This window comes from Tribolium madens, unplaced genomic scaffold (assembly GCF_015345945.1).
Source record: "Tribolium madens isolate multiple individuals breed KSU strain unplaced genomic scaffold, Tmad_KSU_1.1 Scaffold_7;HRSCAF=85;Tcas5.2_LG10, whole genome shotgun sequence".
NCBI classification, from domain to species: Eukaryota; Metazoa; Arthropoda; class Insecta; order Coleoptera; family Tenebrionidae; genus Tribolium; species Tribolium madens.
This window is the reverse complement of record NW_025401050.1, coordinates 2,392,979-2,414,806: the sequence shown is the minus strand read 5'-3', so window position 1 is coordinate 2,414,806 and position 21,828 is coordinate 2,392,979. Positions and strand designations below refer to the sequence as shown.

Below are 21,828 nucleotides of genomic sequence, written 5' to 3'. Positions count from 1 at the left end.
TTTTTGTTAGAGAATTAATGTGATGTCCCAGAAACTTAAGTAACCTCTAGAAACGTTATTAAAATTATCGCAACTGATTGATCAGGTCACTCCTCTGACCCACTGGTCCCGAGTAGGTGTTTATGAATTTCCTGCACTCCGTTAGTCGCCTCAAAACTCGCATAATTACAAATCTGGGGTCGTTGAGGTCACTACGTACCCGCGAATCGTAACATAACCGGTAAAAAAATCCTTTGACGTTGTCTCTAGATGTCAAGAACCGCAGAGGTAAGGGAATCGTCCGTGCAGTTTTCGGTTTTTTCCTCGTCGCAACTGCATGTCGTTTCCACACAGTTGCCTCCGGTGCAGCTTTAATTGTCCGCTATTAATCAGACTTTTGCGATCATTATCGTAAATAATTTGCGTCTATTTGTGAACGCAAGAAATTTTTTTAAACGCACAATGCAGAATCCCGAGGCGCAACATTGCGAGATTTATCGCAGTTTTGCCATGTTGTTATTACTAAAATTGAGCTATTAAGAATGGTATTGTTCGATGCAGTACAATAATTTAATAACCACCCTGTGAATGAGCGAAAGATTCCTCATTTAGATTGCAACGATCGAAATTTTTATGGGATTTATGGTGGCATTGGTTAATTGCAAAATGAGAAGCAATTAAGAAGGCTCTAGTCACGATTACTATTATTATACTAAGACCATCATCATGACTGCAGATATCGTGAGAAATGTGCTCTGCTTCAACCTCGATTTTTTCTCAATACTGCACATTTTTAGCACAATTTCTCTTCAATAAAAATAAACTTTTACTTTCTGGATAGAAAGGAATCATCGATCATTGCGATTTACTGCATTTTTCTTAATAAAACGGGGAAAGAGGATGTTATGTAAAAACTTTCTTCACGGTAACCGCAACTATTAAATCAATTATCAGCAAAAAACAAATTTGTAACATCGGACTTTGATTAAGTAATAAGCATTTTGAAAGCTTGATCGAAACGATTCTTTGTTTTTAATGTCTTGAAATCATTTATATTTCCCTATCCTGTTTTTTAAGGCCAAACACACATCTCTATAGAGTCATTTAATCAAAACAATTTATTTTACTTTTGCCATAATTGACCACTCATCGAGGATGAAATAGTGTCTGCCACATATTTCACCTCCTTAATCAGATAAGAGTTATTTAATTATGTAGAGCTTCTGTTAAAGCATCTGTATTTACACAATCTTCCACTCAGACATATATTGAAATTTGCAAGGAGGTATTTAGTCGTTTTCCACCTCAACAAATGTGTCTGCAAACACAAAATAACTCACCTCGAGGCATCTATATCAGCAAGCCACTTAATAAATCTCCACCGTTCATATTTTACTTTGACCATCAATGAAAAACATTCGGTGGGAATGAACTTGATAACTATGTAATTAATATTTAATGACCAATTAATTTCTAATTATGTAAATCACGTCAATAAATTTTAAGATGAGAGAGAAACACACCGTGCAAAATCGGAGATACATTACGAAAGATATCGGTTTAAAGTGTCTCATTATCCTTAATCCGAAAAAATGTACCATCTGGTCGTTCCACAACAAAAAATTAATCATTAAAACGACTACTACAAAACCGAGAGTGGAATCGATAAATCAATTTTTACGTAATGTGTGGGCTAATTATTATCATTTTATTATTAGAGACGAGTTTCAAAATCATACCTTTCTCAGATTTTATTTTATCAATGTTTCAGATGATTTTCCCGCTCTGTTAGACTCCAAATTTTTACGATTTAAGAGTATTTTACTCTCCTATCTATAAATAAAGTAGTTTTATTTTTATTTTTTAATAATAACTTGTGTTGGTCCAATTTTGTGCTATTTTCTTCATTGCAATAAAAGCCCTAATAAATCACAAACGTCACATCCTTTCTGATAATAACTTCTAAATCTCCGTCTGTAGCTCCTGGCGAGATAATTTCAGCCGAAAAAATAAACTTTTCTGAGATAAACTTTTGTTACACTTCAGCAAATGGCCTCATTTGGTTTTAGATCGAAAATTAATCAAAAATTGAGCGTGAAATAGATATTACATAATGTTTGATACAAAAAATATTTTTTCACGAATTTCCCCACCAGATAACAACTTGTATATTATCAGTTTAATTTTAGTTGAGTTAAGATTAAACTCAGCTTGAATAATTAGATATTCCTGTTTATTGAACCAGATTTTAATAAGATGAGACACTAATTAAACAGTTTGATAATAATTAAATGTTTTTTATACGATTGGAGCAATTAAGGACCGACTCGTGCCGAAAAAATATCAATTCAATAAATTTTATTTATATTAAATGCAAGAATTTTTGATTTAAATGATTTTTCCCTTTTTAAGATAAAACGCTTATAATATTAGTGTCGAAGGGCCAATTTTTTTTTACAAAACTTTAGCTTTCTTGTTTCATCACAAGCTCTTTATTTATGAAAAATATAATTTCACAAAATATTGCAGTTTAACAGAAAAAAAAAGATCTTGAGATAGTGGTTACTATATTTATTTCTAGAAATCGTGGCGTTTCACTTTTCGAAAATTGACAAACATCCACGTTAACGTGAAAATAAATCATTTGCACAATTTGTTGACATACTCGTAATATCAATTTATTGTTGTATTGTTTCAGGTACGTGTCACCCATACATCAACTTTCCACCATATCTCCTTCCCAGCCTTTATGTAAGTTGGAAAAATATAATATTTAGCACACTTTCCTCTCCGTAAATGCAAATCAATACTGGCAACTGCCGGAAAGTGAACGGCTCCCGATCTGATATCACTTTCGTAACGTTGTGACAAAGACAATCTAAATTATTATTGGCCAATTGTATTTCCGTTTTGTTTTATTTTTTCATTGATATAGAATCGAAAGTGTTTATTTTATTACGTAATATGCCACGTTATTTAAGCGTCCAGATGGAATCTCGTTTCCGTTCTTTGTTGGTATTTGGAACGCTATGTGAGGAAGTTCACGATTTGTCGAGAATCCGGTGTTTATTACAGAAGTTTTGGCTTTTTCTTTTGGAACTTTATTTGACGACAGACGTAGATTTACTTAATTAGTTTAAAAGACTTCCTTGTTGTGAGATATGCCACGGAATCGAGTTGGAAATAATTGGAAAATTGTTTGTTTGTGTTTCGTTAATATCAAGGTGATTTGTGTAGGCGAGTTACCATTTTTAGTTTCTTAAATTATTAACATAATTATAGTAATAAGGATGGTAGGCTAGCATTATCGAAATTCTAAACGGCCATAATTTACCGTCCTTATTTTCTACGAGCCAATCTAGAAAATAGTACATTCGTTCTTAGAGTTGCCAGAATACAGAACGAATTTTAAAATATAATTGTTTTTGACACAATACACAATACCTGTCGTATTAATTCCTCGATTCAGTTAACAACACCTTCAAACTATATTTCATTCGCTGAAAATTCTCAATAAAAATAAAATTCTCCAAAACTCGCTGTTGCAATCATCCAAACGCTCAAAGTGCATTCTAAATACCAGTCTGAGGAATGATGGATGCACTCAAACACCCATTTCACAACATCATTAATAGTAATCACGTTCCAATTCTGTATAAATCCCATGAAACAAAACGTCCATAATTCACCATCACTTTCGTTTATGATGAGCAAAACCGAAGCATATTCAATGTGTGCCCATAAATATAACATATGACCACATCGATTACCCTTGAATTTCTATTTCTGCGAGACTCTAAGGATTCCTCTGTGCATCGTTAAAATGCCGCTTGACGCATTAATCATGCATCTGGATATATGTTTGGTTATGGATAAGCAGGATTTCAGAAACAAAATTTTAGTAGCCAATGATTTTTGCAAATCTTCATTACTTCTAGATATTTATTATGTCTCCAGATGGAAGTTTTTTGACAGATAAGTCATTAAAATGTAAAAAGCTTTTTATGTTTACCTTAAGTGGAAAAAATGCTTAAAATATAGTCTTCTAGATGTAAAATTACGCGCTGAACACGATGCAACAAGTTAAAATACTCTACGATGCATGGTTTTTGAGATATTGAGTAATAAAGTTAAGAATAAGGCTAAAAGTAAAAGCACTATATCCGATTTTGACCAAAAATCAACATTTTTTGATTCTTATGAAAAACTATTATTGTATGTAAAATTAACCGTAGAATACGCCTGTACACACCGTTTTGACCTAAGACTCATAGTTTTTGAGATATGAATTTTTTTATGGAAAAAACTAAAAATGTCTCTGTACCCAGAACCATAACCCGGAGCGACTTCCAGTTTGCTCCTTTAAATAGATAACTTAATGTAGATTTTAATGGTTTTTAGCTCTTTGATTTAGATTTCACTGTTTTGTAAAAAAAACGCATATGAAGTTTCAGAATTTTGGAAAAATTTACTTTTTGAACGACGATTACGGCTGAACTATTAGACTTAGAGCAAAAAGCTCAACACCGTCATAATCAGCGCAAATCGCAATCGATTGTCGCCAAAGCCAAGTCAATATCTCGTAAAACAAAATGAATTTTAAATCGCCCATTACGGCGAAACTAGAGGAGATAGCACAAAATGCTTGGCAAATTCGTAATCAGCGAGTCAAAATCTATCGGATAAGATGGGTTTAAATCGAATCTGAGACATGTTCAAAAACACTAATTTTTAAGCGGGGGTGTTAACAAATTTTCCTTTTTTTTATTTTGAAAATTGCGGCAAAACTGTATCTTAATGATTGATAAAATATTTTGACGTTAACCTATGTAAATTATTCTGGGGAATCGATTGGCGTCCAGAAAACTGCAAAATGCGTAATAGTTTTGAAATTATAGTCGAATTTATATTTTTGAAAATTTTAACTTTATCAAAAATTTTCTCAATAACTATTTATCGCAGAACATAGATCTTTTTTGATACCATAGAAAATAAATTTTCTTTCCAACGGTACCAAACATACAATAAGTCCGGAGTTATTGGCAATAGACCGCTCCGGGTATCAAAAATCGACCAAAATCTCGACAAAAATCAAAAAAAAATTAAACCTTAAAATTCTTAAAGTTTAAAAAAAGTGCATAAAACATTATTGGGTCAAGTTTAAAAAACTACGAATTTTTTGAGTTTTTTGAAGATGAGCCGGTAGTAAAATCGTAAAAATAGTCAATTTACCTTAAGTTATAAAAACGCTTAAAATATGGTTTTCTAAACGTAAAATTACGCACTAATCACGAGCAATAAGTTAAAATACTATACGATGTATGGTTTTTGAGATATTGAGTAATAAAGTTAAGAATAAGGCTAGAAGCACTATATCCGATTCTGACCAAAAAATCAAAAATTTTTAATTCTTATGAAAAACTAGTACTGTATGTAAAATTAACCCAAGAATACGCCTGTACAAACCGTTTTTTGACAGATAAGTCATTAAAATGTAAAAAAAAACTGTTTGCAAATGCACAGTGTTGCAGAATAATGGTAGGTAGCACTTCGGTTTTTGCTAAAAACTACATTTGGCACACCTCACCCAAGCCAAGTGCAAAAAGTCCACCATCACATTTATGACGGACTATTACTGTGAATAATGACCAGTTTTACCTGAGCGAGCTCACATGCTTTGAATTATCGGCTCGTTGAACGTCATGTTGTGAGATATCGACTCTTGAAGATGATGTCGTTGCTCCCGAAGTGCTTGAGCTTTGATCCAACGTTGAAATGTCTGCTTCGAGTTACAAAAGATATTTGACAATGTTCAGAGCAAGAGTATCAGTGCAACGCAGAGATTAAAAACTTTGAATCAAATTCAAGGTTTTGTATTTGTTGAAATTTGTTCTCGTTGAGTTTTTTGCAAGCAATCCGCTTACAGAAGATTATTCCAGTCGATATTGTGCTATTTTAAAATTTACATTTATTTATTTTGTTGTTGTTTTTCAAGGTGAGAACTGAAAATCTATAGTCGAGCTCCCCTCAAGTCGACTTCCTGTGCAGGGCTGATTCACGTCTACCAACTGTTACGAATTAAAAACTAATACACGTTTCAACGATTCGGTGATATTAAATACCCACAGTATTTTTCGCAAAAAAATGATTTATGGCAATTTCAAGAACTTCTGAAAACATTAATTTCCCTTGCATTTTTCCTCCTGATTGATTTATCGTTTCATCTCGATAAATATTTAAATGGAAAGTGGAAATTGTCACAGCTGGAAATACCGTTATTAATTAAATAGTCTCACACCAACAAAATTCCATCTCTCCTCTAATAACCGCTTTCAAATTATAATGCATCTCTTGATTTATTAATATACCTTACAACCATTGTTATTATAGATGACTCCATTGCACGCACTTATTATCTAAGGTCAAACCAACTCGCCTTTCAGACAGTGGTAAGAATATTTTGAAAGCTTTTTTGGCGAAGAAGCAAAAGCGTGTCCTTTTGAGTGAAATTATACTGGACACAAACATCCCTCTAGGGATCAGACTGCTTGTAAACGCTTTATAAACACGTTTTTGCGTGCGAGGTTTTTCTAGCGTAGCATTTGTAGTGCTTACCAAGTTAATTGTTTATGAAGCTTTGACGTTAAATTTCAGCTTTCAGTTCGAGCAAAGGAGTGCGTTATCTGCACCTGGCGCGAGCAATAATTTATTTATAAAGGTTTCGAGACGATGGCAGAAGTTTTGCCGTCTGCGTAAACGATAAGATATAATAAATTAGCTGTCTTGCCGGATTTTGGTTCGCTGGAATGCTTGATACAAAGGAAATCAACGAAATTGTTTTTGTGATCTGTCTAGTCTACAAGCTACAAGCCTATAATAAAATAGTTATTTTCGATACAAGGGCGCTGTCAAATTATTTTTCAGGTCTGAGACCGAATTTTGCGGCACGAAGCGAAGCTGAGTGCTGCAGTGGAAGTCGAAGACCTGAAAAATAAGACAGCGCACAACATTTTTCATGATCGTCAGCGAAATTTCATAAAAAACGTGAATTTATTGAAAATTTTGAGGTTAATTTTTACAGATGTCAAATCAAGTATATAAATTGAAGAATTTATATATTTAGTTATACAGGGTGTTTGTGGATTGCGAGCAAATATGTTAACCACTAAGAGAATTTGTTATGAAAAGTCGAATTGAAGACCAAACAAATTCCGTATCCAAAATTTATTTTTGCAATTTCCATCCTATGATTTTCACGAGCCGTTCAGTGTGTCTGTCCTTGTTAGTTGGAAGTAAAAATATCAACGAAAATAAATTCCATTGAATATTGACCGTGAAAGTTTTTATACAGAAAAAATATCACTTGTTTACACGTGTCAGTTTAGTTAGTCGTTAATGCGCTTTTGGGTGAATTGTGCACATCGATTTGAAATCAAATTGTCAAACAAGTCATTATGGCCAACTACTCAAACGCCAAATTAACTGGTGTACGAACATCACTTCCAAGACCGATTTTCACTAAATGTTTGGGCATCGATCATTGAAGATCACCAAATTGGACCCCACTTATTACCTCAACATTTAACTAGTGCCGTTTATCTGGATTTTTTGGAAAATGTGTTGTCCGATCTGGTGGAAGACGTGCCCTTGGCGATACATGCGGTATTTACAAGTGGAGCTCCATCAGATTACGCCAAAGTCGTCACCAATGGATTGAACAATCATTTTCCCTGAGATGGATTGGTCGCTAATAACCACCGCGGTCACCAGATTTAAATACGTGTGTTTTTTTGGGGGTTCACATGAAACAATTAGTGAATTAGTGTACGCAGCTCAAATTTATACCTTCGAAGGGCTGTGTGTGCGAACGCAAGCTTCCCTAGCCCGAAGAGTACAAAAAGTGTGCATTGCCAACGAATGACCACATTTCGAGCAATTTTTTATAATAGCAAGTATTGACCCACTAACATTGACACTGATCTACCCTAATGTGGCGATAATTTTTTGTCTTTACGCTGTTTACGTTCCAAAGCTTTTTCTTATGAATGATTGTAAGCATTGTAATAAGACATAGGTGGGGACGGGTTTTCAGCTTCAATTTATTTTTAATTTTAACTCAGAAATGAAGTGCTTTCGTTGGAATAACGAAAGTTGTTTCTTTTGGCGAGTCCTATTAGTGGTTAAAATATTTGCTAACAATCCTCAAACACCCTGTATACCTCTTTTCACCTTATGTATCTAAGGGAACGATCATGAAAATAATATTATTATTACAGTCGGTTGGTAGTTGGCTACACTTTAGTTCGTCTTTAGAAAAAATCAATGAAGTACCGAAAATTTCATTTTTGTTTAAAATGAAATGCGATTATGTGCTTCTAATTCTCTTGAGTTTGCATAATATATCAGTACATAGATTTTTTTAATCCTCTTAGTTTGAAATATCACATTTAGACAAACTTCAAACAACTTCTTTGATCACCAAAGGCGATGCATTAGGAAACGGAAAGGAGGAAAAGTAAGTTACTGTTAGATAACGGATATTCTAAACCTAAATTCATTTCCTTTATTTGTATTTAATTAATTAGAAACCACTACTTACATTTCTTTCGTTTTTATATTTTTAAAATTATTAAAAGCTTCCTTCCACATCTCTGAAACATTGACGTCATTGTACAAAAGGAAAATGTTATTAACTTAATTTCGTTTAGAAGATCTTTCATTAAAAATTTCAAATGAATTTGTGCCAATTTCATAACAGCCAAATGAAATAACTTCCCAAAAAGTGTTTTCAAAAAGTGTACATAAGAAAATCTCTCACATTATTCTCGTAGTTTCAATTAAATCCGAAAATCACGGATTTCTGGACCACTTTCATTAAACCAAGGAAAACAAAACAAACTTTTATTTTCTTTCGATGTTTGAAAGGACAAACATACTCATTAAAATAACGACGACGCAAATTGTTTATTGTGCTATATAACATAGTTGAAGCTTTTCAGTGTTGTACACACTTGCTCTGTTTACATTCTCAAAGTCTGGTTGCACTGTTTTTAGCATTCGCCATTTGTGTAATCGGTTTTTGCTCGCTCCTTCTGAGACGGTATGGTGGAGGGAAATTAGTTGAAATTAATTTAATGTTCCGTATTTCATGTAATGACTAAAGGTTTTTTCGTGTTGCACTAATTACGGAGAATTTAATAAGGATTAATGAGACACGTTGACTAGATTCCGCTATAATTTGATATTTATTTTAAATTGATGAAACGGGAATTCAAAACTTTGTCAATACGAAACCTCGAGGATATTTGATTTTGACCATACATCAAAGTTGCTTCCAAAATTACATTCCGCTCGGAATGAATAGTTGCAAATAGATACAATACATATTTTGTAAAATGTTTGATTACTGCAACTTTCTCTTATCTCAATCACGCTTAGATCAACACAGATAACAATCTCCTGTTACATAACTTTTTTTCTTCCAACGCTAAACATTGCTCTATATTTGACTTTTATTTTCCACTATAAAAGCCGTCATTTCAACTCGCTCCGGAAATGAGGGGACAGCTGATTAAACGTGTTCAACCACGTTGTTATGCAAGAGTATAAGCTTCCTGCTGTTGGTATGAGAGCCATTAAGTCAGAAATAAACTGCACAGATCCAGCTGATGTATTAAAATTGGTATCATGAATTAAATTCAGCTATGGTTAATTAAAATTTTCATTTTGACACCTTGGAATGTGAGCAAAGGGAGATTTTAACCGCTTCAACATCCAAACAATTCATCTGGAGGGAAAAAATTGTGTTAGAAGATTATCCTTTCGAGACGAAGTTTTTTCAACCAATAATGAGGGTTCAACTGAGAGTAATAAATCAGAAAAGGCCTCATTATCGAGCTTAACGTTATACAATTGAAACCAAAGGATTAGTGTCTCTAAAGCACTATTATTAGAATAAATCTTCACTCTCGGTTTACGGAAACTATTTATCTAATCCAGCACACATAATCCTTGCAATCAAGTTAAATTAACATCTTCTCATTTAAACCAACCCTCGGTATGCATTTTTTCAATTTAAATTACTTATAATGTAATCACTTTTCAATCGCGAATGTTTAATCTCGTCCAAGTTAGCTGTTAGCAATCAATCATCGGAAATTATTTGCACACTGTTGATGCTGACGTTGCATAATTTCGTGTTTGTTGTTGTTTCGAACTGCTACTAGCAAAATTTAATTAAATATTGAAAAACCACAAAAAATTTCCACTATTCTCAAGCCTACTAGTAAAATATTCGTCTCGATAAAGGAATGAACAGAACGTGAAGTTAAATTAGATTCGAACTACTCTAATGGCATCAACAAGTTCAACAGGCGTCTCACGTCGAGAAAAACTTCAGGGTTCTGCTAACATGACCAAACTTGTAACAAGTTGAATTGAGACGTTTCGTAGTTGCGATTTACGGCAAAAAATTCGCACCTCGTAGAAACGAATTCTTCGACTTTTTCACTTGGGATTTAGCTCGCTAAAGTTTTTCAAGCAAAGAAAGCACGGTTGCCAACCAGATTTGCAATTGAGTGGACAAATTCACTAAACGAAATCAAACAAAGTTAGACACTTTGAATTGAATGTTGACTTTTAATTTAATTTGTGGCCAAATAACAAATAATGAATCCCCTACCACATATATTTATTTTAAATTTCTATGAATTGGAGGGACAATTTTAATTTAAATAACGTTTTTATCTGTTTATGTAATGTTTAAATTACAGCGTGATTTCATCTAGTCACTAGTCGCCTATGGAATTTCCATGCAAAATAACGAATGCCGCTTTAAAAAATATTGAATCTAATTAACTTCAAATGTTATTTTTTTCGTCACTATTGACAGAACTATCTGATTCAAAAAGAGTACAGCGGCACAGAAAAATTTACGTGTAAAGAAATTTTATACGTGACTAGATCATTTTAAACCATCCTGTATTTTAAATGAATCAGGATAAATTAAGTTAATGAAATGCAAAAATCTTTTAGTTTGATGGTTTTGGTTTATGGCAAAATATCGGCTATCGCTTCGATTTCCCAACATTAAATCGCGTCTGTTATTTGCTTCTTATCGGCCTTGTACCATTATAGTTATTAACGTCATAAGGTCGATATGTACCAAATAACAGATGATGTGTGTCGTTTAAGACTTTTCGGAATCTTATTACTGACTCAGAGATGAGCGTAAACAGATTTTTTTCTTCTGATTTTGTTTTAGGTCTCAATTGTCCACTTTTTACGCTCTAAAATGACAAAACTTTCATCCAAAATTAAACTAGAATATCGTTAGCAAATTTAAACCAAGTTGGTATTTTAATTTAGAAATTAAAAATAAATACAAAGAAACAAGTTTACGATATTCCAGTTGTTTCTATGATCAAAACCTCGTTACTTCATTAATTTCACTTGTTGCTACAAGCATAACAGCAATATTAACCTTACGAAACTTGTTTTAACTCTTTGTTCCAACATAATCCATGATAAAAAAGACTACTTACTGGAAAAGTTCCTTGTACTCGTTCGAAGTAACACTCCATTATAATTTGAGAACTATCCAACGACGAAAAGCACTTAACTACAACAAAACTCGAATTTCCTGTAGCTTTGATGCGACATATTGTACAAAATCCAAATCACCTACATTGAAATAATAATAGTAAAATGACTAACGATTTCTATTGTTGTATCTGAAATATTTTTCCTGAAGGGTGAATAAGCAGGATACAAAAGAAGCCCATCAGCATTGTCTCTGTTTCTCGAGGCAGTATTTTTAAAAGAATGCCTGAAATGTAATTTACAGGACCTGTATTTGGTCGTCGTTTAAGTCAGGTAAATCACCTATTCTTTCCATCCTAAATCGGAAATTACTCGTTTAACGCGAGAAACTTTAGAAGTTTAGAACAAAATTAGTTTTGTAATTTAATTGCTCCATCACAGTTGGTTGTCTCAATTACAATAATTCACACTCGATTTAAGTTGAGATTAGTCGTCGCTTCAGCGACGCCACCAAATCGCTATTTAATTTCAACACACGAGAAGATTGTATTTTTTTAGAAGTGTTCAAAGAGCATTTCAAAGAAACTTAATCTTTTTAATGGTATTCTGTGATCTTTTTTTACCGTTTCGATTTATTCCAGAATCCTTTATTCTCAAGGTTTCAGTTTCAATTATCTTTCGAAACCTGGATTTCGTTTTGCTGGACTTGAATTAGAATTGATGAGATACTTGTTATCTTTGATAGATGAGGGTGTAATGTGAGGCATTTTCGGACGTAAGGTCAACTTTAATAGATAGGAGAAGCCGATGGGCAATTGTGGAAGCTTTTTCTCGAAATTGTTCTCATCCATTAACGCAATTTGTGTGAATTTATGTCGGACGATTAAAATTAAGAGGTTTAACGTTTTTTTAGGGGAAAATATTAAAAGTCTTGGGCTTTGGAGACCATTATTACTTTATTTTCGTCGTTTGGAATTTTTTACAGGCTGTATTTCTTTTTAACGTTTATAAATGAGCCAGTTTTGGATTATTTAATGCTTTCGCTGAGTGGATAGAAAAGAAAAAAAATTAATTTATGATCTATCAAGGGGAAAACCTGATGATAAAAAATGACGCATGGAAGGTGAAATTATGCCGATATTGTTTTATCACAACTGACCTTGTTTGTTAGTGGTTCTTGTAAAAAATTCTTTACAAGAATTTAAATTGCAAATTTATGATGTTGTAATGGATAATAAATTACGGTGCATCTGGCTGCTGAAAAATTATCCCTTATCGTCAACCAACTGGGTCACATCTGCCTTTCATAAAAATTTAACAAAATAATACTATTCAATGACAATTCAAAAATATTTTTTTTTGTAATTCAACCATTGAATTCAAAAATAGTTAATTATGGGGAATAGAGTTAAAGGTATTATTTCCAGAAATCTAAAAAATGAAAAACCGGTGAGTTTCTTTCTAAATTTTCGTCCATATTCAAACAACTTCTTCATTAAAAATAATTCGATATAATCCATTTTGATATGCTATAAATCAATATTTTCCTTCTTTTGAGTTTTCTCACAAACACTTATATTTGTTGCCCAAAATTGACGTTTAATATGAGAACAACAAAGATTATTAAAGCCAACTTTTCTGCCTTTCGGAATTGCTTTCCATACAATTCCTGCAAACTTTTATCGAGTGCTTGAGGTTTGCCGTGAATCCCCTCTGGATCCAGAAAATCGAACATTCACCTGTTCTGAGTCAGCAACACCTTAAGTTTGGGTCATATATAATTCAAAAGTAGCTCGACGTCGTATCGACTACCCCTTTCTAAACACTTGGTTACACTTATTTCGTTTTCATCAGTTTACTTAGAGGTCATGGATGCCTCCTTCTGTCGAACATTTACAACTTCCTTCTTTTCTCATGTTAATTCGAAGGCAGAGTGTGGTCGTGCTGTTTCCGTACTGCTTGACCAACAGAGCTCATCAATCTTGATCCCTGTGGCGATCGTTGCCGTTTATCGATGATGATTTTCGAGCGATAATGCGATGTTACACTGCAACTTCGAAATTGTTTAACGGGAATCGGGCCGCAGAACGACAAAGCGAACTGGGTTAAAGAATTTTCGACGCGTGGCGAGGAATTTTAGAGGATTTGAGACGGTTTGTGCAAGTCAGGAGCAAAATTGGAAAAAAATTTGACACTATTTTTGCGCACTAGTTTTATTTGTTATGCTTTCTAATCGATACAAAGCAAATTAAAACTATATTTTTTTCTACAAAATGGCATGCTATTAGGCTCTAGTGCCTAAAAGAAATGTCATGTAACGTCAAAAGAAACCGAGCAAATAATGCCAAAAAACACAAAATAAACGGCTTATTGTTTGTATTGTTTGTTATTGTGTAATTATATAAATATTGAAAGTATAATTATAAATATTAGAAAATTGAATATTTGATGAGACTGTATCCGAAATATTTTGACAATTTTGATTCTCTATGATAATTTTAACAAGTGAAGACGTAGAAGAAATTGGCAAACACGAGGCTGTGTCTTCCAAATCTTTGAAGCTTGAGAAAAATAGACCAAAACTACCTTTTCCGTGATGGAAACAATTTTTTTTCTCCGTGCACCAAATTTCAAATTTGTCTTAAGTTGCCTGATACACAGATTTTGATCTTTCTCGTATAAGAGAATTCACAGCGGCTTCTGCTTCATTTTCGATATCAGAAATCATCGTCATCACTTATTTTTCCAAATTGTGTGGGCAAACTTTCCGATATTTTTTCGCAAATTATTGAAACAACAACTCGGAAACAAGATTGATTTTGTTTGTCTCGTCAACTTTGCAATTCTCTTTGTCCATTTTCCATTTATTATAAAAAATTAGTGATTGTAGAAAAAATCATGTATGAAACACGTTGCCAAAAAAGTGCAGCAAATAAGCAAATAACTGAGATATACAGGGTGTGTCAGAACTCGCGCCCCAGAGAAATATTTCAAGTATGATAAGATACCAGAAACAGAAAAAAATTATAAAATTTTATCTTAAAAAAACTTTGACATTTATTTTTTGACATTTGACATTTTTATGTTTTTTTAATGATACTGATGTTTTTTTTTATAATTATTGAGTAAAGGTACAAAAATTTTGCCAATAAAAACCACAAGTAACGTTAAACAGAGTTACAATTTAGGATGCAACTTCCTTGTTTCCTTTTTTAATAGCCTGTAGCAAAAAACTTGGAAAATTATTTTTCCAACAGAAATAAATAGAGTCAAAGTGCTCTCATAACTTCGAAATTTTTATAGATAGAACTTTTTTAACATTTTTTATATGTTCCTAGTATCTCTCTGGGGCGCGAGTTCTGGCGGAGTCTGTATGTGGTATATTAGAGAGATAACAAAATTCTGTAACCATAGGTGTAGGTACAGTGGCGGAACTTTGACCATCAAATTTATGTCGGTTCAAAAAATGTCAATGTAAACCAGGCTTTATTGTCATTATGATTGACATTTGAAATTAAAATTTGAAAGCTTTAGCTGAAATTTATTTTTGGCGTCAATTTTCTGAAACAATAATGCTAGCAAAACGTGTTTTTATATAAGTTTAATAAATTATTTTGATTTGTTGTTATTTTTTCTCTAACTATCAGGATAAAAAGTACAAAAACCAAAAGTGAGGTTAGTTGCCTAAGGCCCGTTTTACATTTTTAGGTGAATCGAATGATAAATCGTTCAAAATTCCGTGTCCGCCAGTGTACCATTAAAGCATCCAAATAAGTACTTAAATAGCCTAGTGCATTTTACTTCTGCAACAGTAAAATGACAAATAACAATTAGTTACATAATTTTTCGTTTTGTTTTTTAACCTTTCCTCTTTCCCCCAATAGTCCAAAGCATATTTCCCCCGTGACAAATTTCCGTTTCCTCTCATTTTTAACATTCATTCATACAGAGTCTGGATATATTTCACGCTTTTTACACTGCATTCAAGAAATTTATGGTAAATACAACCGAAAATTTACACGTACCCTTCAACTCATACGTCATTTCACGAAAACTGAACGATAAATTTCAAATGGTTCGTCTGACTTTGCATCTGAAAACGGAATTTTCACCGATGTTTGCACTTTTATGAATTTATCGAATTTAATGAACTTGACTATAAATATTCATGTTGCATAAAACTGTGCAGAAAGAAGTCGTCCGACATATGAAATTTTATCCTTTTTAGATGATAGAAGTATAAAATTAGTTGGATCAAGATGAGAAAAAAGTTTAATCATATGCATTATTGCATTCGTATTTTGTAATGTGTATGGGAAGTACATATTTAATCGGGTTACATAAAACGGCTTTGATGATTTACACTATTTACAAGTTTAACAACACAAAGAACATTTTTGACTCGAAACAAAAAGCTCGCTGCGCTTTTTGGTGGACATTCCTATTGACTGGAAATTGTGGAGTATTTAACCCTAATGTAACTTTTTTTATAATAATAAAACTCGACATCCTTAATTAACTTTATTGTAATAAAAAAATTTCACTTAACAAGAAACTTAAACCTAGTCACATGATACACCTTAAATAAATAAAATTTGTCTACACTCTACGACTTTAGAGCCTCTTGCAACTTTTTCCGCGCCAGAGCCACCCTATCCTCTTGCCTTTTAATATCCTCATCTGAGATATTCACCGCTTGGACCAAAGGCTGTTTCGGATCTAAAAACACCCCTGGATTCTTCTCCAACGCTGCCTTCGGTCCTGTTTGTCCCGTCACCGGCTGAGTAGACACATGCAAAGCCGTAGCAACACTCTGTATAATCGTCTCTTCACTCACATTCGGCCCCACGGGTTTCAACCCTTTGGGCAATTCCATCGCTTCGAACTCCGTCCCGTCTAAATCACACGCCCGCAACCCCTCCAACCTCTTCTCCCAAATCAACTGTTTCGGCTTCTCCTGATTCCCATTTTTGTAATCGGACTTCACCTTACTCTCCTGTGTTTTGTACACGGTGACCGGCTGCTTAAAAATAGAGGCCGTCTGCCGGATAGGGGGCACCAAGGAAGCGTCATTACGGACGCCTCGACTGTAGTACATCACGTCCACTTTGCCAACCGAAAGCCCCGTTTTTCGCAACATGTCTTCGCGTTGCCATCGTTTAGGTAACGTGGCACACTCGTATTTCGTTTTTTCGATAGTTATACTCATTTTAGGGCGATTTTTTAAGAGATATGTCAAATTTATTGACAGCGTACACAAAACACAGCTGACGCGGAATGCCAACACTGCGAAACTAAAGTCACTAGACGGTCGGTAAGATCGGACACTGAAACCCCCACTCTGCGCGGTCAATAAACGCACATTTCAATGGGAGCGAGCGAAAATAACATTAAAACGACAATAATTGCAAAAACAGCGGATTGTTTTGTGTCTTTAATTAATTTGTGTGGTAATTTTCTAGGATTATTTGTTTTTTTTGGGACAAGTAGCACCCCCACTTTCGGGTTATAATGGACCGGTCCATTGTTGTTGTATTTTTGATAAAATGATTGTAAATAAAGTTATTAGCAACAAATCGTACCTTTGTAAAGAGATATTTCATAATTTTTCGCCAAAAAATGTTTGATCTTGTGTTTGATTTCTTCATCTTCAGCAATTTTTAAACAGAGCGCTAACACCACTGCTTCACCATCATTACGCCGATAGGCGACACTAGCTCCACTTCAAACAGGCGCGACATTCAAAATTTTCTTTCTAATATAATTTGTGCACTCCTACATTTATTACTAGATAAATACAGGTGTGTTACCTTGATCAAACAGTTAATGAAAATTGCGAGGAAAATCTTCTCATGGTGTTTTTACAAGTGACAAATAGACCATAAAGGAAAAACCGTTATAAATCAAGAAACTTGACACTCATCGACCACAATATGTGGTAAACAGAAGCTGATTGGTTTATTAAAACGGCAGATGGTCAATGATTTCAAGGAGAATTAATAAAACTTGTCACAAATGGGGCTTCCAAGAGAAGGGTTCTCATCCTTCACCTTTCTCAAATATCAAGTACAAATTTGCAACACAAACTTGCAATGCACTTGGAATACTCATATTCTGAAATAAATCATTGTTAATGGCCATATTTATTTGCACAAAGAGTAACAAACGTGTTTTTGCAACTATTTCGATAGAGATCTTATTTTAAGAACCAGTTGCGATTTTTAATAATGTGCGAGCGTTGTTTTGAAATAATAATAAAATAGAAAGCAATAAAATAAACCGTCCGATAAGCAATAACAATAAAATGCGAGTAAAAGCGAAATAAATGCTAATTTATTTTCATAAGTTATTTGAAAAGATGAAAAAAAACACCTTTGCTATTTCTGTTAACGGAAACTGCGGCCTCCGGAACAATATTTTTGAATGAAATAGTGAAACGTGAATATTCCTTAAGCGGCTCCGTGTTTAATGGCTTCAGGATGAAGCAAATGATCCTTATTAATTCAGGAAAAAACGCCCTTGGGAAACGGCACGACTTATTATCTTGTCTCGAAGTCGATTCAGAAATATTTGAATTTAATTAGAATTCTCTTTGAAATTTGCATAATATTGACTAGAACTGTACATTTTCATTAATATCGTCGAGACGCAGAAAAACAACTTGAAGAAATCAAATAACGAATATAATCTATTATTATAGTGTAGGTACAGCTTGCAGCGACAGTAATGACGGCTTTGATTGATTGGTCAGTGGGCTGCAGGTTTCTTCATTTAAAATAATTGCACGACATTAAATCGAAATTATTATCGTGCACGACTTATTATTTCACTCGGTTTGGCTATTGCAATTGCAATAAAATCACGTGATCAAGCTTGACCAATCAACTGATCATGTTTTAGCCCCGCCCTTGACAAAATGGCGGGGAATTTAAATCTTTACGCTACGCTCTAAAATAAAAAATGAACGAGAATAAGCAATTTTGTTCCTCTGTCATGAATCTTCTAAAAGTTTTGAAGCAACGAAACCGTTAACCGTCTCAGCTCGGTCGTAAAATGGTAATTAACCTGGCGAATGCTTCCCGGTATCGTCCAGTGGCGGCTCGTTAGGGGAGGCAGTGAAAATAGAAGTTAAAAATAAAATAATTTACTAGAAATTTAAATTATTTTATTCAATCTTCTACGTTAAAACTGATTATTATCTACTCTTTTTTTCATGTTAAAATGAAATTTTATCGTCTAGATGATGAAAAATACATCCATTGGTTTATATCTGCGGTTGTTAGTTGACATTACATTTCATTGTTGAATTTTACTTTGACATTTATAAATATCGACCAAATTGACTACAAAATTAGTGAGGATTGAATAAAATTTTCATTATCTTTGAGAGCAATTAAAAATAAAAAATAAAAATTTAATTTTATCGTCTTGTATAATAAATAACTGTTGACTATTTTTGAAGCGTAAATTACAAATTTTATATAATTTTGTATTTAATAAGTTTTTATTTGTTTAAATGTTGATTTTTTGCTATAAATAATAGTGAACCAGTTTTAAATAAACCGCCGCGCCTTCACAGCTCTGGTAATTAGTGCGGCATGTCGGTGAGAAAAGCTGAGATTTTTGAAAAGGCTAGTATGTAATTCAAAATGTTTTAAGGCCAGAGAGTAACTTCGACTCGAACTTTGAGTGGGACAGACAAACTTACTTTCTCTTAGGGTCATAGGAATATTAATTATTATCACAGTTTTGTAAATTCTTGTTTTAATAAATATGAGTGGTAAACTGGAAGTGAAACACAAAAAAAATATTTTTTTGGCCATTTTCAAGTGGTGATGAGGAAGCATGGTCTAAAACTGTGGTATGACAACTTAAAAAAAATATCAAAGGCAATAGAAAGACACACTTAAAGTCAAGAACATATGTATGAGTAGCAAATTACATCTCTAGAGTAAATAAAATATAGCCACAAATGTAGATTCGGTCCCGCAAATTGAAATTAATAAATTTAATGAATCCCTCAAAAAAAATGAAAAATTTTTAAAAAGGTTAGTCGATTTTTGTATTTTTCTGTTGTTAAAAGTTAGCTTTTTGTGGTCAGCAAAGAAAAGAATTATTTTTTAGTCGTAAAGTATTAGGCATATTTTTATTTTTTTTACAGTATCCCAGCGAGTTGAAAAAGTCTATTACTGACCTTTAAATGGTACAATTTAAAAAAATGTATAAGACATTGATAGATACTAATCGAGTCCATCGCCTAAAATTATTTTCTACTATACAGCGTGTCTCAAAAATAAGTTACAATACACACTTGTGTTTTTTTAAATAAAACACCATATGGTTCTTAGGGTTTTTGGATGTAGATTTTTATGACAATGTTTAAACGTTTTTTGGTCGATTTTGCTTAGTTTTAAAAATAAGACGAATTTTTTGACGAAAACATGCACTTTTAAAAAATGTATTACACAAAAACTAAGACATCTAGAAATATTTTTTTACCACCGCAAAGAAGAAGGTACAAACTATAAGGTTGTAACATTTTTCTGGTGTGTTGCATTTGCAAAGATAAAAAAATAAAGGCGTTTATTGAAAGTTCAGTAACTTAAAAAATTTAAATGGAACACCCTATTTATTGTTTTTGCATTTAAAAGATTTTTAAATTGCCTTTCTAAAATTATTGCTTTTAGGTGTTTATAATCAATAACTAAAAAGATATTTAACGTTAAACATTAAAAAAATAATTACTATTTTTTCAGTAGCCAAAAAGTGCACAATTGCATAAGAGATGAATGAAATAAATATCACTTAATAATCACATTTGTCTTAAACTGAATCTATTATTTTTTATTTTTAAAATAATTCGAAATTCAGTATTTATAACGACTTTTACAATCTTTGGATAAGTCAACAATGCTCAGATATTGATAGGCATTGTTGCTACAAATAATATTGAATGTTAAATATCTTTTCAATTATCAATTCTAGACATTTAAAGTTTATTTTTTTAGATAGACAATTTATCAATATATTAGATGCAAAAATCAAAAATAGTGTGTTCCATTTAAATTTTTTAAGTTATTTAACTTTTGACAAATTTCTTAATTTATTCATCTTTACAAATGTAAAACACTAAAAAATTGCTACAGCTTTAAATTCTGTACTTTCTTCTTTGCAGAAGTAAGAAAAGATTTATTCTAGCTGTGTAATAAATTTTTAAAAAGTGCATGTTTTCGTCAAAAAAAACGTCTTATTTCAAAAACTAAGCGAAATCGACTAGTAAAAATTTAGCGTAAAAACATTGTTTTAAAAGGCTATACTCAAAAATACAAAGAAACATCCAATGTTTCATTTAAAAAAACACAAGTTTGTATCGTAACTTGTTTTTGGGACATACTGTATGGGTGAAAATAATTTTAGGTAATGCACTAGATTAGTATCTATCAATGTCCTATACCATTTTTTTAAAATTTTTTTGGGACATCTGTATAAAAAAAGATCTGCCTCTTAATAAACGACTACGAGCCGCCACTGGTATCGTCGCATATTTCCAATTAGTGTTTCAGAATCGAAAATTCGTTTTGTTCGAGTACATAAATCGTGTCCTCGTAACTCTATAATATCCTTTCCTATGTCTAAACAACGTAATGAAATACAACCGTCTGGCTTTGATATAAAAACCGATCCACCGACAACGTTTCGAATAAACGGATTTATTACATTATGCCAACACGGGTTCTTGCGGCCTTGTCGTAATAATGCAAGGTCGTATATTGAAAGGCTCTTGCACGAGAGAAAAAACGCCAACTGTAATAATCCAGCGGCATTCTTCGGCTTTCTACATCGGAAGCGTGAGAGGCAATTAGAAAATTCTGACGCGTCCCAAATTGAAATTTTCACAGAGAGATTCCACCAAAAGGTGCATTTATGAAAAAACACGTCGGTAGAATTACAAGGCTTGTTAGCAACGGCTAAATTGTAAGATATATGCGAGCGAAAAGCCACTTTGACGCTGTAAGCGACGGTTAAAATTACTTCTTCTTGGCTACTGTATTCATTTCAAACATGACCATATGTGGACGCGGATAAATAAAGCAATTTTAACGTTTTAAATGGAGCGAGTGCCGGGGAAATCAAGTCGTATACCCGATTTGGTCGTTCAGCGGTTGCGTAATTTGCAAAAAAGCTAGAAATGGGACAGATGAAATTTGAATTTTATTAATTTGACTCGAAACCAACTGAAAATCACATTTGTTATTGGCATTTTTTTAACTTAAAATATTGTTCAATTTTGCAAAAATTACTCGTCAC

General features: G+C 32.9%; 2 protein-coding genes across 3 annotated transcripts in view; one reads left to right on the top strand and one right to left on the bottom strand.

The window, feature by feature from the left end:
• The window catches only part of LOC123009552, a 60,223-nt gene that overhangs the window by 22,265 nt on the left and 16,130 nt on the right, over positions 1-21,828 (top strand). The window contains exon 1 of one of the 2 annotated variants that reach the window (XM_044405940.1): positions 2,684-2,730. The exons of the other annotated variant lie outside the window; for it this stretch is intronic. Within the exon in view, the coding sequence (XP_044261875.1) occupies positions 2,729-2,730 (2 nt within the window). The 5' untranslated portion in view covers positions 2,684-2,728. Of the gene's footprint in view, positions 1-2,683; positions 2,731-21,828 lie in introns of those variants that run through there. 2 annotated transcript variants of the gene reach the window in all.
• LOC123009556 (methyl-CpG-binding domain protein 2) lies at positions 16,027-16,894 on the bottom strand. Its single transcript, XM_044405943.1, has one exon. It carries the CDS (start codon positions 16,727-16,729, stop codon positions 16,127-16,129), a length of 603 nt encoding a protein of 200 aa, XP_044261878.1. The 5' UTR covers positions 16,730-16,894; the 3' UTR covers positions 16,027-16,126.